Below are 16157 nucleotides of genomic sequence, written 5' to 3'. Positions count from 1 at the left end.
ATGATGCCACGATAAACCAATCTCATCTCCTGTACATCATCCATATCCATCCATTCCCTGCATATCCACATGCTTATTTAAAAGCCTCTTAAACATCACTATCGTATCTGCCTCCACCGCAACCCGTGGCAGCCTGTTCCAGCCGTCGTGTGTGTTTGTGTGTAAAAAAAAAAGAAAAAACCTTCTGCTCACACCTTTAAACTTTGTCCCTCTGACCCTAAAGCTATGACCTCTAGCCTTTGATATTTCCACGAGGGAAAGAGTTTCTTACTGTTTACCCTTTTAATGTACTTCCATCAGGTCTCCCCTAAATCTCTGATGTTTCAGAACAATCCATCTGTCTGCCCAATCTTCACTCTTGTATTCAATGCCCCGACCAATGAAGGGAAGCATACCACATGCCTTCTTACCACTCTTTCTACTTTAGTTGCCACATTTAGGGAGCTATGGACCTGGATGCCAAGATCCCACTATAAATCAATCTTTGAAGTGTCTTGCATTAATTGTATACATCCCCCTTACATTTAATCTCCCAAAATGCAATACATCACACTTACTTGGATTAAACTCCATCTGCTCTGTTCATTTCTGTAATTGATTTACTTTGGCAACCTACCTCATATTCTGCAATTCCAGGAATCTTAGTTTTGTCTGTAAACCTACTAACCAACCCATCTACATTTAGATCCAATTCATATCTTAAACACAGAGGTACCACCATGCATTCCTTCAGAGCTCCACTGATCACAGACCTCCACCTTTCCACTCCAACCCTCTGTCTGCTATCAGCATTTCAGTTCTGAATCCATACGACCAAGTCACTGTGAATTCTGTGCATCTTAATGTTTTGAATCGTCCTTCCATGGACTACTACCATTATTGAATGGAAACACACGGATGCAGGTTTCCAAAAGAAAATACAGTAGTGGAGTGACTCAGTGGGTCAGGCAGCATCTCTGGAGAACATGGATAGGTGACATTAGGTTGTGACCTTTCTGCAGATTGATTGTGTGTGTGTGTGAGGGGGGGAGGAGGAGGAGGAGGAGGAGGAGGAGGGAGGAGGAGGTAGAAAGCTGGAAGAGAAGTGGGGGCAGGACAAAGCCCGGCAAGTGATGCAGGTACAGACAAGGTTTTTTTTGATAGGTAGTTGGTTGGACAGAGGTCGGAGAAGAAGAGACAAAAAATGTGAGATTAGGACAGATGAGGTATGACGTGATGCCAGAGGAAGGAATATACAGTGCCCTCCATAATGTTTGGGACAAAGACCCATCATTTATTTATTTTTCTCCGTATTCCACAATTTGAGATTTGTAATAGAAAAAAAAATCACATGTGGTTAAAGTGCACGTTGTCAGATTTAAATAAAGGCCATTTTTATACATTTTGGTTTCACCATGTAGAAATTACAGCAGTATTTATACATAGTCCCCCCATTTCAGGGCACCATAATGTTTGGGACGCAGAAATGTCATGTAAATGAAAGTAGTCATGTTTAGTATTTTGTTGCATATCCTTTGCATGCAATGACTGCCTTAAGTCTGCGATTCATGGCCATCACCAGTTGCTGGGTGTCATCTCTGGTAATGCCCTGTCAGGCCTGTATTGCAGCCATCTTTAGCTTATGCTTGTTTTGGGGGCTAGTCCCCTTCAGTTTTCTCTTCAGCATATAAAAGGCATGCTCAATTGGGTTCAGATCGGGTGATTGACGTGGCCGCAAGAATTGATCATTCTTTAGCTTTGAAAAACTTCTTTGGTGCTTTAGCAGTATGTTTGGGATCATTGTCTTGCTGTAGAATGAACCGCCGGCCAATGAGTTTTGAAGCATTTGTTTGAACTTGAGCAGATAGGATGTGTCTATACACTTCAGAATTCATTATGCTACTACCATTAGCAGTTGTATCATCAATGAAGATAAGTGAGCCAGTACCTTCAGCAGCCATACATGCCCAGGCCATAACATCACCACCATGTTTCACAGATAAGGTGGTATGCTTTGGATCTTGGGCAGTTCCTTCTCTCTTCCATACTTCCAAGCTCTTGCCATCATTCTGATATAAGTTAATCTTTGTCTCATCTGTCCACAAGAACTGTGGTAGCTCTTTTAAGTACTTCTTGGTAAACTGTAACCCAGCCATTCTATTTTTGCAGCTAACCAGTGGTTTGCATCTTGCAGTGTAGCCTCTGTATTTCTGTTTATGAAGTCTTCTGTGGACAGTGGTCATTGACAAATCCACACCTGACTCCTGAAGAGTGTTTCTGATCTGTCGGACAGGTGTTTTTTTTTTTTTTTTCTTTATTATAGAGAGAATTCTTCTGTCATCAGCTGTGGAGGTCTTCCTTGGCCTGCCAGTCCCTTTGCGATTAGTAAGCTCACCAGAACTCTCTTTCCTCTTAATGATGTTCCAAACAGTTGATTTTGGTAAGCCTACGGTTTGGCTGATGTCTCTAACAGTTTTATTCTTGTTTCTCAGTCTCATAATGGCTTCTTTGACTTTCATTGGCACAACTTTGGTCCTCATGTTGATAAACAGCAATAAAAGTTTCCAAAGGTAATGGAAAGATAAGGTGCTGAGAGCTCTCTTATACCTGCATTAAGGAGGCATTTAAACACACCTGAGCAATTGCAAACACCTGTGAAGCCATGTGTCCCAAACATTATGGTGTCCTGAAATGGGGGGACTATGTATAAACACAGCTGTAATTTATACATGGTGAAACCAAAATGTATAAAAATACCCTTTAATAAAATCTGACAATGTGCACTTTAACCACATGTGATCTTTTCTATTACAAATCTCAAATTGTGGAATACAGAGGCAAATAAATAAATGATGGGTCTTTGACCCAAAAATTATGGAGGGTGGATGGGGAGAAGGTGAAAAAATGAGTGCAATACCTGCTTGTTCTCTTGGTTGCTATCCATTTTAATTCCCCTTCTCACACTGACGTTTTTGCTCTCCTACAATGCCAGAGTGAGGTCACACACAAACTGGAGGAACAGCACCTCATATTCTGCATGTGTAGCTTACAGATAATAGTATGAATATTGAATTCATCAATTTTAGGCAACTACCTACAACTCTTCTCCTGCTCCTCCCACCTCGCCTTTTCCCCCCTCTCTTCCCTTGTGCCTCATCTCAATTTGCACCATTTCTCCCCTTCTCATTCCCCGTTCCCCATCCACCTATATTCCTTCCTCTGGCATCACACCATATCTCTTCTATCCTCATCTCACACTGTCTTTTCATCTCTGGCCTTTATTGAAACCACTACCTATCTGTATAAAGTACTATTGACACTGTTATGAAACTTCAAAATATGATTGGTCTACACTATCAATCCCCCCTCCCCATTCCTGTATCCACCTATCACTTGTCAGGCTTTGTCCTGCCCCCACCTCTCTTCCAGTTATCTCTTTCTCCCCCCCCCCCCCCCCCCCCCAACCCCCCCCCCCCCCCCCCCCCCCCCCAACACAATCAGTCTATCAGTCACAATCACAACATCACCTATCCATGTTCTAGAGATGCTACCTGACCCGTTGACTTAATCCAGCACTGTGGAACTTTATCAAGTGCTTTATTAAAATCCATATAGACAAGAGTGAAGTCAGACCAAGAGTCAAGAGTGTTTAATTATCATATCTACCGACAATGGAACAACAAAATTCCTACTTGCAGCAGCATAACAGGCCTGCTGTGCACAGAGATATTGTAGGCACAAGGAACTGGAGATGCTAGAATTCTGTATAGGACACAAAGCGCTGGAGTAACTTAGTAACTGGAGAGCCTTCAGACGGAAGAAGGATCCTAACCCAAAATATCACCTCTCCGTGTCATCCAAAGAAGCTGCCCGACCTGCCGTCCAGCGCTTTGTGCTCTACACATAGATAAGATATAATAAACAAAACATTCAATAAACTAATAACCACAATATTAGAGCAAAATTCTTAGTGCAAAAAACCCAAGACAGCATCCACCACCCTACCCTCATCGATTTTGCTTGTCACCTTCTCAAAAAATGTATTCAAGTTAGTCTGATATGACCTGCCATGTACAAGGCCAATGCTGACTCTCCCTAATTACACCATCCCTTCCCAATGGGAGTAAACCTATTCTGAATTCTGTCCAATAGCTTCCATATGACTACCTTAAGGCTTCCTAGCCAATAATTTCCTGGATTCTCCCTATTTCTTAAAGAAACAACATTAGCTATTTTCCAATCCTCCAGGATCTCAACTGTGTTGAGAAGATCTTCGTCAAAGCTCCTGCAATCTTCTCTCTTGCCTCGCTGAATAACCTAGGATAGATCCCATCATGCCCTGCATATTTATCCACCTCAATACTCTTCAAGATCCCCAACACCACCTCAAACTGCCTGGTGTATAGCATAGTATTTTCAACTGATCTCACTCTCCTCCAAGTTCTTCTCCTTGGTGAATACAGATGTAAAGTTCTCACTTGGTACCTCACCTACATCTTTGGACTCTAAGCACAAATTCTCTCTTTTATACCTTCTTCCTGGTTACCCTATTGTTTTTAATGCGTGTAAAAAGCCTTGATTTTATATAATTTGAGTCATCAATGCTATTTCATGGCCTGTTTTAATGCTTCTAATTGTCAGCTTGAGTTCTCACCTACTTGCTTTATATTCCTCAAAAGGCCCTGTCTGATTTCATCTTCTTCAACCTTGCATAGGCTTCATTTTCTTTTGACCATATTTACAACCTGCTTAGACATCCAATCAACTTTAATCAACTAGCCTTTAAATATGTCAGATGTAGACTTACCAAATAACAACCGCTCCCGATTTACTCTCTCTAGCTCCTGCCTGATAACATTGTAATTTGTCTAATTCCAATTTAATATCTTCCACAATGTTCAAACTTATCTCTTTTCATAACAATCTTAAGGATTTCGGCCCGAAACGTTGCCTATTTCCTTCGCTCCATAGATGCTGCCTCACCCACTGAGTTTCTCCAGCATTTTTGTCTACCTTAAAACCTATGGAGTTGCATTACGTCAAAACAAGTCTGCTTCATCAGTCCTGTGTACATATTCCATATCCAAGTTGGGATGCAGATCATAAAGTAACGTATCAAACGAGGGCATTAGCCCCACAGTTGCCTTCTTTGGTTCTACTATCTCTATCAATGATCTATATCAAACTCTCTTTTGCAATTTATGATCTAATGTTTTAGTAGCATGTCCCAGACTGCAATATTGCATGGGATATTTGAAAATGTGTTTTCTGTGTTTTGTTTTGTATTTCAAATCAAATGTGTTCTTGAGTATTGACTCTTCTGCCCTGGAAACAGTTTCTTCTTTATTCTGTTAAAACCACCCATGAATATTTCTATTAAATCTGCCTCTTTTGTTCAACTTAAGGAGATCAAACCGCAGCATCCCCATATAATCGAAGGTCCAAATTTCTCAGGCCATTTCTAGTAAATGGTCTCATCCATTCTATATGGCGGAATCCAGAACTGAACACACAACTAGTGTTTTATGACTCTCATAATTTCACTTTCACCACAATATTTTGTTAGTTGAATCTTCTGCCGCCACAATTTATCCATGATAGCTGCAAAACATTTGTACAAATCCCAGCTATGCATTAATATCCTTCTGATAAGGGAACAGATAAAACCCAAAGAGCAGCTAGATCATGAGTCTGTGCCACCCACTGTATAGTTGGACCATCATGATTTTCTACCCCCTTGTCCTGCAGCCATTTAATTTTATGTGAGAGATTAAAAACTGGAAGTGAAACCTAGTCCCCTATAGAATCCACCCACAGGTCCCCTTGTTATTTGAAACCTGTGCAAGAGATGTTGTGGAATAAGTATTATGTGATATGACTGAAAAGTTTACAGATACCAATATGTGATTAATTCTTAAACCTATTAAACCAATGAGGTTGTTGCGGAAACTACAAATTGCCAAAGGAGGCAGTAATTCTCGGGACAATTCATGCAGCATGGCCACTGATTGGGATGATAGCCTCTTGGCTGACTGCATCCCACACTTACTCTACAGACACAAGACCATTTCATTTGCCACGCCATTGCCCAATGTCCTCTGGTGCTGATATTTTGCAAACTGTACACTGCAAAGTTTGACTATGAAGTTTATTTTATTGCTGATATTTATTTTCTAAATTGGAAAATTTACAATAAATTGCAAAATGTTATGATAGGGTAAATGTTCATGTACAGAGATGTATAAATGATTAAGATCCATGGTTTAAATTCCTGCTCAATGTTACAGATCTTTGTTGAGATCTTAGTGAAATCATTGCAATCTTCCTGATATGTAAGAGGAGGGGGTGAGGGGAGGTTTGAATGGGAGGATATAGGGATGGCAGGGTTTGTAGAGACGATCACAATATCTGCTTTCTGATCACCAGCCACAACCTGCTGATATTGCTAGCAGAGGCATCTGTTCATATCCTGGCCTCTTCAAAAAAGAAACAGGAGGTAAGGGAGGAGAACTTTGACAAGTGCCCAGTTCGCCTGATGAACAATTTATTTTCTAAACACAGGATGAGAACACAAGTCACAGTGATCCCCAGCAAGACCCCATCTCGTTAGCTGTCGAAATGGCTGCAGTCAATCATTCCATCCTGGCACTTGCCAGACAAGGAGGTGGTGAAATAAAGAGAGAAGTGGTTGAAGATGACTGAAATGCTGTAGGAAACAAACTGAGATTTGGTACATCATTGGACTACCCTATCCTTAATGTAATCTCAATATATCTGTGCGTGATCTTATTTTGAACTAGTTAATAGGGTTCTCTTCATTCGATTGCAGTAAGTTATCCTGCTCAGAGCCATGGGCAGAAATTGTGCCTGTCACCCAGCAGCACTCCAAAGCCCTGCCTGGAGATGCTCCTGCAGTTGCAAACATTCCTGGGGTCCTCTCAACCCAGCATGAAGTGTTCCTGAGCCCAGCACCTGTAACCTCGAGGCAATGCTTCTCAAGACCCTGCTATTTTAGCACCACCAGCCACTACCTTCGCAAATGTCCCCTTCAGTCTAACTGAGGGAATTTTAGCTTTTCAGAAATATTCGGCAATGGCTGTGCTGATTTTAACCTCCAATATTAATGCTTCTAGATCACAATACACCTTCCTTGCCGAAGCCTGTTTGGAAATACTTGATCCGGCTGTGTCATCTGCAATCAAGGATAAACTGGGGGACTGAAGGGTTACAAGCTCTGGCTGCCTCAGAAAAATATTGGACTGCCAGTAATCAAACAGAGGGTGTACATGCCCATCTCTTTGCTTGTAGGAAGTGAGGGAACAGTTGCAGCTAGTGGCAACCTTCATACTGACGTGACAAAACTTGCAGATTGTTCTGACACAAACCCAATAAAATACCTGAATGTGCTGTCAATAGGATGGGCAAAGGTAGCTGCTAATGTCTGAATGGGGACTTGCTATAACAGCACCAACCATCTGCATACATACCACTGTTGTTGAAACTAGACGGACAAATGAAAGTCATTGAGACTAAATGCGATAAAACATCAGATTGTATTGGATTTGCATGTAAGAAGGATGTGGCTCCACAACCAGCCCAGGATCTTGAGCTGCAGCAGGGACCTGGCAGAGAACATGTTTGCTCCAGTTGGAATCCCTGATCACTTTTATGAAGTTGCAAAAGGAAGTGAATGCCACTTAGATCAACATTGATGCAGCAGACACCAGTGGTATTCAAGGCAAAAGATCATTCCAATCAACATACCATTGATGAGCCACTTTGTATTAAAGGAGGTCTGACATTTTGCATGGTGCAAAGAAAAATCCTGAGGGACTTGGTTTGCTCATTAGTAGTGTTTCATTTCATGGCTTAACATGGCCAGTCTCCAATAGAAGAATTCTCAGATACAAGTCTTATCCTGAAAATCTTTACATCACAAATGACCTGCGTTGATTGTGAGTTGCCCATGTACAGGTGGAGGAATGGGTATTCCTTGCCAACCCTGCCATTTCCCCACCAGCTCAACTCTATCCAGTACTTATACAGGTTCTGTGTTTGGTAGGTATTGAAGTCAAGAAGAATCTTTCCAGGGAGATTCTCCATGCCCCAGGAAAGTTGTGGAAGGGAAGAGATGGACAACTAAAGGGTGAAAGATCATGTTTCCACGTGTTAACTTATAATTTTATCTGATTCCTGTAAAGAGATGTTTGTTAAATGTCTTTAGCCCAACTCATAACATTCAATTCTAGTCAGAATTCCAGGATTGGCATAGAGAATGGGGTGGGTGGGTAATCAAACATGAGCATGGTTCACAAATAGTCATACTGGCAACTAGATTGATGTCCCAGGTAATTGAACTATTGACTTCAGTGGCATGAAACAAAAAAAGCAAAATTCTGCAGATTCTGGAAATCCGTAACAATCAGAAAAAAATGGAAATACTCTCCAAGTGAATAGCAACTGCAGAGAAAAATCAGTTGGAATAAAGAAAAGTTGAAGTTATATAGACAAATGCCACCTGCTATCATGAGAATTTGCAGCATTTTCAATGCACATTAGGTCACATTGGACAGATGTGCGGTTTTATATAATTTCATTCCACAATTCAGTGAATATGTTCAAATCCATCCATTTACCCCAACTTCTCTCCTTAGCTAACAGGTATAGGTTTCATATTGAAGACTTCCCCACCATTGAAGGGTAGAATGAGTTGATGGAAATGTGGGGAGAATTAAAATAGGATATGGGAATATTGTATGTTGATGCTAGAAGGTCAGCATAGTCTTGGTGTATTGTAGGACCTTTATCTGTATAGCCTTGGCCACTGTAAAGGAGAGTAGAGGTTGAAACACTGTAGCCCAGCATTCTGTGGTCTGGCATGTTTTGAACTTTGAGTATAGATCTACACTAATTACCTAATTCTAACTCGGATCTAAAATTAACTATGATCTGCAGTAAGTGGTAGCTAATTATCCTACCAATGCAGCTTGGCCAACAGTGCTTCTGACTTGGGGAAGCTTTGAGTTACCAACAATTCTGAAAACTCCTGCATGACCTAAGAGCGTCTGTATTTAAAATGAATAGACAAAGTACTGGAGTAACTCAGTGGGTCAGGCCGCAGCTTTGGAGACAATGGATACAGTGCCCTCCATAATGTTTGGGGCTAAGACCCATCATTTATTTATTTGCCTCTGTACTCCACAGTTTGAGATTTGTAATAGGAAAAAAATCACATGTGGTTAAAGTGCACATTGTCAGATTTTAATAAAAGCCATTTTTATACATTTTGGTTTCACCATGTAGAAATGACAGCAGTGTTTATACATCGTCCCCCTATTTCAGGGCACCATAGTTTTTGGGACACAGCAATGTCATGTAAATGAAAGTAGTCATGTATTGTATATTGTTGTATATCCTTTGCATGCAATGACCGTTTGAAGTCTGCAATTCATGGCCATCGCCAGTTGCTGGGTGCCCTCTCTGGTGATGCTCTGCCAGGCCTGTATTGCAGCCATCTTTAGAGTATGCTTGTTTTGGGGGCTAGTCCCTTTCAGATTTCTCTTCAGCATATAAATGGCATGATCAATTGGGTTCAGATTGGGTGAGTGGCTTTTTTAGCTTTGAAAAACTCTTTTGTTGCTTTAGCAGTATGTTTGGGATCATTGTCTCGTGGTAGAATTAAATGCCAGCCAATCAGCTTTGAGGCATTTGTTTGAACCTGAGCAGATATGATGTGTCTAGAATTCATTATGCTACTACCATCATCAGTTGTATCATCAATGAAGATAAGTGAGCCAGTACCTTCAGCAGCCATACATGCCCAGGCCATAACACCCCCACCACTGTGTTTTAGATGAGGTGTTTGCTTTGGATCTTGGGCTGTTCCTTCTCTCCACCATACTTTGCTCTTGCCATCATTCTGATATGTTAACCTTCATCTCATCTGTCCACTCAACCATTTTACAGAACTGTGATTCAGAACTAAGTACTCCCTGGCAAACTGTCACCTGGCCATCCTATTTTTGCGGCAAACCAGTGGTTTGCATCTTGCAGTGTAGCCTCTGTATATCTATTCTTGAATTCTGCTGTGGGCAGTGGTCATTGACAAATCCACACCTGACTCCTTAAGAGTGTTTCTGATCTGTCAGACAGGGGTTTGGGGATTTTTCTTTATTATAAGGATAATTCTTTTGTCATCAGCTGTGGAGGTCTTCCTTGACCTGCCAGTCCTATTTACGATTAGTAAGCTCACCAGAGCTCTCTTTCTTTTTAACGATGTTCCAAACAATTCATTTTGGTAAGCCTCAGGTTTGGCTGATGTCTCTAACAGTTGTATTCGTGTTTCTCAGTCTCATTATGGCTTCTTTGACTTATTGGAACAACTTTGGTCCTCATGTTGATAAACAGCAATAAAAGTTTCCAAAGGTGATGGAAAGACTAGGTGCTGAGAGCTCTCGTATACATGCATTAAGGAGACAATTAAACACATCTGAGCAATTACAAACGTCTGTGAAGCCATGTGTCCAAAACATTATGGTGCCCTGAAATGGGGGGACTATGTATAAACACAGCTGTAATTTCTACATGGTGAAACCAAAATGTATAAAAAATGGCCTTTAATAAAATCTGACAATGTGCACTTTAACCATATGTGATTTTTTTAAATTACAAATCTCAAATTGTGGAGTACAAAGGCAAATAAATAAATGATGGGTCATTGTCCCAAACAATATGTATGGCACTGTAGGTGACGTTTTGGGTTTGGGCCCTTCTTCAGACTGATGGTAGGAGAAGGAAGGAAGCTTGGAGGGGGGGGGAGGAGGTTGATAGGCAGACTGTTTGGGCGAAGGCCAGAAATAAAAAGACACGTCTGGTACAAAATGATTGAAGAGTTGCAAATTGTGAAACTAAAGGAGGGACTGCGGGCGAATGGAGGGGAGAAATAGGTGCGAGTCTAGGTGGGGCACGAGAGAGAGAGGGTGTTTAGGTGAGAGGGGGAGGTTTGTAGTTACCTAAAAATGAAGAATTCAGTGTTCATACCTCATATGAGGTGCTTTCCCTCTAGTTAGCGTGTAGCCTCTCTAGCAACGGAGGAACCTGGGGACACAACTTTTCCTGTCAGTGATATTTCTGTTACTTAGTCTTTGCCCACTCCCCTGTCCACCTATATTCCTTCCTCTAGGTTCACAATTTGCAACCCTTCAATCGTTTTGACTCACACTTTGTCTTTTCATCTCTGGCCGATGTCCAACCATCCTATCAAAATCCTCACTCACCTGTATTAACCTATTATCATCCAGATTTTGTCCTGCCCCTCCTCTCCATCCTCTTCCCCCTCCCCCACCAGCCCCCTCCCCAGCCCCACACACAATGAGTCAGACGGACCCAAAATGTCATGTATTTATTTTCACAAGTGATGCTGCTTGACCCACTGAGCTACTCCAGCACTTTTTTGGGGGTAAACCAGCATCTGCAGTTCCTTGTATCTACTTTAAAATGAACAGTTCTATTCGGAGGAAGATGATCAGCGGCAATTTCCATGGTCTGGATTTTCTGCCAGGTCCCAAGGATACTTGACCAGAGAGATTCAACTGGCATATTCTTCCAGCTTTCAAACATCACAAAATATTTCACATAGTTAATAATCATGAATCAAACTTTATGGAGTTAAATGTAGAATCCATTTTGTGCACTGGTTGATCTCACAATCAGTATGAAAGACTTCCAAATCTGCTTTCGATGGTTGTGGTGGGAGATAAAGTCATTTTTACAATGCCATTCACGATGGAATAATGGAAAACGTGCAGTTTAAATATTGGGCTATTAATTTTGTCCATGTATTAGTGCTCTTCCTACCTCTATTATAAGCAAAGAATACTTAGCACCTGGGGTGTTGTTCAAATACAGAAGCAGCTGTGTTAGCAAAGATCACTGAAATCACGTGTACATTATAAATTCAGTGATTCTATTGCTTAAGGACATAAATTGAAAAATTACTGACTACTATGAAATCCAAATAAAATTAAAAATCATAACTTTTAAATTGGATGTTTGTGTTCATAAACTAGACCCATTTTTCGCAGGCAAGTGGAAACTAATGCGATCTCATATAAAATTAGTCTTGGACCTGCTGTGATTAAATGCTATTAAATTGGTCAAAAGAACCACAATGAAGATAATCTTGTTCTCCATCTTAAACACTCTCTCCCACATTCACCAGTTGGATGGGATATTTCCATTTAGCAGCCTTAGATCACAGGAACTGGCTTCTCTTCCTACCTGTTGTTTCCCAAGGACCTAACCATCCCATCTACCGATGTGTCCCACTTAAGGTAGAGCCTGCAGGTCCCACATGGATCTCTTGAATCACTTAAGAAACTGCAATCTCAACCCCAAGGGGCTGCCAAGGTTAATGACTCGTGCCTCTTCCAAGTACCACTACGTGACATCACTTGAAAACAGCATCAGCTTTTTTTGCATTTACAACAATAATCTCTTCACCCTTTGGTCTAATTCATCATCTTTATTCTTCAGCACCCTGAAGTGGACAGGCAGAAATTTCCTCTAAGGCATTCCTTCACTGAGGAGCAGGTGAGAAGGGATGAAGAGCTTTCTCCTGCTTTGGTTAATTCTGAGCTCAGTACTTGATTCAGTAGCAGAGTCAAGAGTTGCATTGAAGAAGAGCAGCAGCAGCAGATGTATTTGATCAGCAACCATGTTAAAGACTAAAAGGTAGTATTCACTAAAATGCAAGTTGATCCCGAATGCAAGTCACCATTCATCTCACATCCAACAATGTCAGAGCTGTTCTTTATCTCGTTTATTGTTTGTGCCATCTTCCTGTGTTTGCCTGCCTACAGACCAAATTTCACTTGCTTCCTGGGGATGTGAACTCATGAGGGACATCTTGAGGGCATTTTATTGTGATAGTTCTCCAGCTCTTATGATGGGGCAATGAAAAATGAGTGGTTTGTACAAATCTTCATCACACAAAATAAATTGGGGCAGGAGTAGGTCCCTCCACACGAGCGTGCCCTTCAGTATTATCATGGGTCCAGGTCAGATTCAAAATCGTTTTCTCTGAGAGCTCATTCTTTCATAAACAAAAAACAAACTACTGGAGGGTCAGGACACTTCTTCAGTCTGAAGGGGCATGCTCTCCTAGGTTTAATGATCCTCAAAATATTAACTGTTCCACCAATTTTTTTTTTTTGTGTGTTCAAGCTTCCAATATCTACAGTCTTTTGTGTCTTCATTGTTTCAAACATTGGGTTTAGCATTTCGGAGTGTTCTTGCCTGATTTAAAAAATTGTGATTACACAACTGACATTCTAAGTGCAGCACCTTTGCCTGTACTCTATTAACCGTACAACATGTCTTTGCTATTGAAAATTATACTTCAACTCTGGACAAGTTAACACCTTGCTTAAAATATTACAACTTTTGCCACACGGCAGCATCAGCATGGTGGTGATGTTACTTAGTAACCCAGAGATCTGGACTGATGCTCTGAAATTAAATGAAAGAGATATGGTATCAGTAATGATGGTGAGGGAATCACTGGATTCCAGTAAATTCTGGTATTCACGTGTCATTTAGGTATCTTACCCTTCATCAGTCTGATCTACCCAGTAGACACAACATACTGTGATAAATGCTGGCGTTTCCAATGACACATACAGCTACTTCACCAGTGCAATCCAGGAAGTTAAATTGGAGTCTTTGTCCTCTTAATCTTAGATTGATTCACCTTGACTGTGGCAGTGTTCACTCAATATCAGATAAAAATATTTGAGTAAATTAAACCATTGGAATAGTTCCAGATTAGTGTGCACAGCCATGAGGAGTTGTGAGCAGTGTCATTTCACAGGAAAGGAGGAAGTGCTTACCATACACTGTTACAGGATGTGTCAATGCTTTGATGTACAGCTCCTGCGCTTTGCTGCCCTCTGATCAGTGAAGTTGGTTCTGACCCCTGACAAGGTATTTAACTATAGTTCTTAGATACTGTGGAAACATCAACAATAGTCAAACACGAGGATCATTAAACCCAGGAGAGCATGCCCCTAAAAACCATTAAGGGCCTGTCCCACTTAGGCAATTTTTTTCGACGACTTGCCGGCGCCCATCATGGTTGCAGCAGGTCTCCGAAAAATTTCAACATGTTGAAAATCCAGCGTGGACCAGAAAAAGGTCTGACTCTTTGGGCGACTACTCACGACCATACAGGCGGCACCTCGTGACATGGTTCCTTATTGCATCGAAATGTTTGCTATTTTTAAGAGCTTTACCTAGTGACTTGGAGTATTACGTCCAGAAACAGTAGCAATTGTCTTTGATTAATTATCTTACTGATTCATATAAGTTTATTACGGATTTGGATACGTTAGAGGCAGGAAATTCCCGATGTTGGGGGAGTCCAGAACCAGGGGCCACGGATTAAGAATAAGGGGCAAGCCATTTAGAACAGAGAGTTGTGAATCTGTGGAATTCTATGCCTCAGAGGGTGGTGGAAGCCGGTTCTCTGGATACTTTCAAGAGAGAGCTAGTTAGGGCTCTTCAAGACAGGGGATATGGGAAGAAGGCAGAAATGGGGTACTGATTGTGGATGATCAGCCATGATCACATTGAATGGCATTGCTGGCTCAAACGGCCTACTCCTGCACCGATTGTCTATTGTCTAAGACACTGGATTAATCATCTATGTACTTATTACTGTCTCACCAGATGACCAATAACTTTCTAGGTACTCATTGCCTACCCATACATTTTTAGCCCAATCTTGAAATTTACAGTGCCCTCCATAATGTTTGGGACAAAGACCCATCATTTATTTGGTACACAAAATTGCTGGAGAAACTCAGCGGGTGCAGCAGCATCTATGGAGCGAAGGAAATAGGCAACGTTTCGGGCCGAAACCCTTCTTCAGACTGATGGTCACCCATCATAGTTTCAGTCTGAAGAAGGGTTTCGGCCCGAAACGTTGCCTATTTCCTTCGCTCCATAGATGCTGCTGCACCCGCTGAGTTTCTCCAGCAATTTTGTGTACCTTCGATTTTCCAGCATCTGCAGTTCCTTCTTGAACCCATCATTTATTTGTTTGCCTCCGTACTCCACACTTTGAGATTTGTAACAGCAAAAATCTGTTAAAGTGCACATTATCATTTTAATAATAGCCATTTTTATACATTTTGATTTCACCATGTAGAAATTACAGCTGTGTTTATACATAGTCCCCCCATTTTAGGGCACCATGTTTGGGACACAGCAATGTCATGTAAATGAAAGTAGTCATGTTTAGTATTTTGTTGCATATCCTTTGCATGCAATCTGTGTCTACTTGAAGTCTGCGATTCATGGACATCACCAGTTGCTGGGTGTCTTCAGTTCAGTTTTATTCAGCCATATGTAGGTTAACACAGGGTCATCAGTACAATGAAATGTGTTTGACACATTTGACAGAGAAATGTGTTTGACAGAGAAATGTCTTCTCTGGTGATGCTCTACCAGGCCTGTATTGCAGCCATCTTTACCGTATGCTTGTTTTGGGGGCTCTTCAGTTTTCTCTTCAGCATATAAAAGGCATGCTCAATTGGGTTCAGATCGGGTGACTGACTTGGCCACTCAAGAATTGATCATTTTTTATCTTTGGAAAATGTCTTTGTTTGGGATCATTGTCTTGCTGTAGAATGAACTGCCGGCCAATGAGTTTTGAGGCATTTGTTTGGACTTGAGCAGATAGGACTTGTCTATACACTTCAGAATTCATTATGCTACTAACATCAGCAGTTGTATCATCAATGAACATAAGTGAGCGAGTACCTTCAACAGCCATACCTGCTCAGGCCATAACACCCCCACCACCGTGTTTCACAGATGAGGTGGTATGCTTTGGATCTTGGGCAGTTCCTTCTCTCCTCCATACTTTGCTCTTGCCATCACTCTAATATAAGTTAATATTCGTCTCATCTGTCCACAAGACCATTTTCCAGAATTGTGGTAGCTCTTTTAAGTACTTCTTGGCAAACTGTAACTTGGCCATCCTATTTTTGTGGCTAACCAGTGGTTTGCATCTTGCAGTGTAGCCTCTGTATTTCTGTTCATGAAGTCTTCTGCAGACAGTGGTCATTGACAAATCCACATCTGACTCCTGAAGAGTATTTCTGATCTGTCGGATA

The 16157-nt window shown here is 41.3% G+C and overlaps 1 protein-coding gene across 16 annotated transcripts in view; it reads left to right on the top strand.

Moving 5' to 3' along the window:
* The window catches only part of hmbox1a (homeobox containing 1a), a 71192-nt gene that overhangs the window by 52189 nt on the left and 2846 nt on the right, over window positions 1-16157 (top strand). For 3 of the 16 annotated variants that reach the window (XM_055639214.1, XM_055639213.1, XM_055639211.1), the window contains exon 10: window positions 6541-8471. The exons of 6 other annotated variants lie outside the window; for them this stretch is intronic. In XM_055639214.1, the coding sequence (XP_055495189.1) occupies window positions 6541-6681 (141 nt within the window). In that variant the 3' untranslated portion in view covers window positions 6682-8471. Of the gene's footprint in view, window positions 1-6405; window positions 8472-12513; window positions 14840-16157 lie in introns of those variants that run through there. 7 more of the 16 variants (XM_055639220.1, XM_055639219.1, XM_055639218.1 and 4 more) reach the window with 4 other exon arrangements.

The sequence above is a fragment of the Leucoraja erinacea genome, chromosome 8 (genome assembly GCF_028641065.1).
Source record: "Leucoraja erinacea ecotype New England chromosome 8, Leri_hhj_1, whole genome shotgun sequence".
Taxonomy (NCBI): Eukaryota; Metazoa; Chordata; class Chondrichthyes; order Rajiformes; family Rajidae; genus Leucoraja; species Leucoraja erinaceus.
Note: the sequence above shows the minus strand (reverse complement) of the source record. Positions and strands in the feature narration are given on the sequence as shown.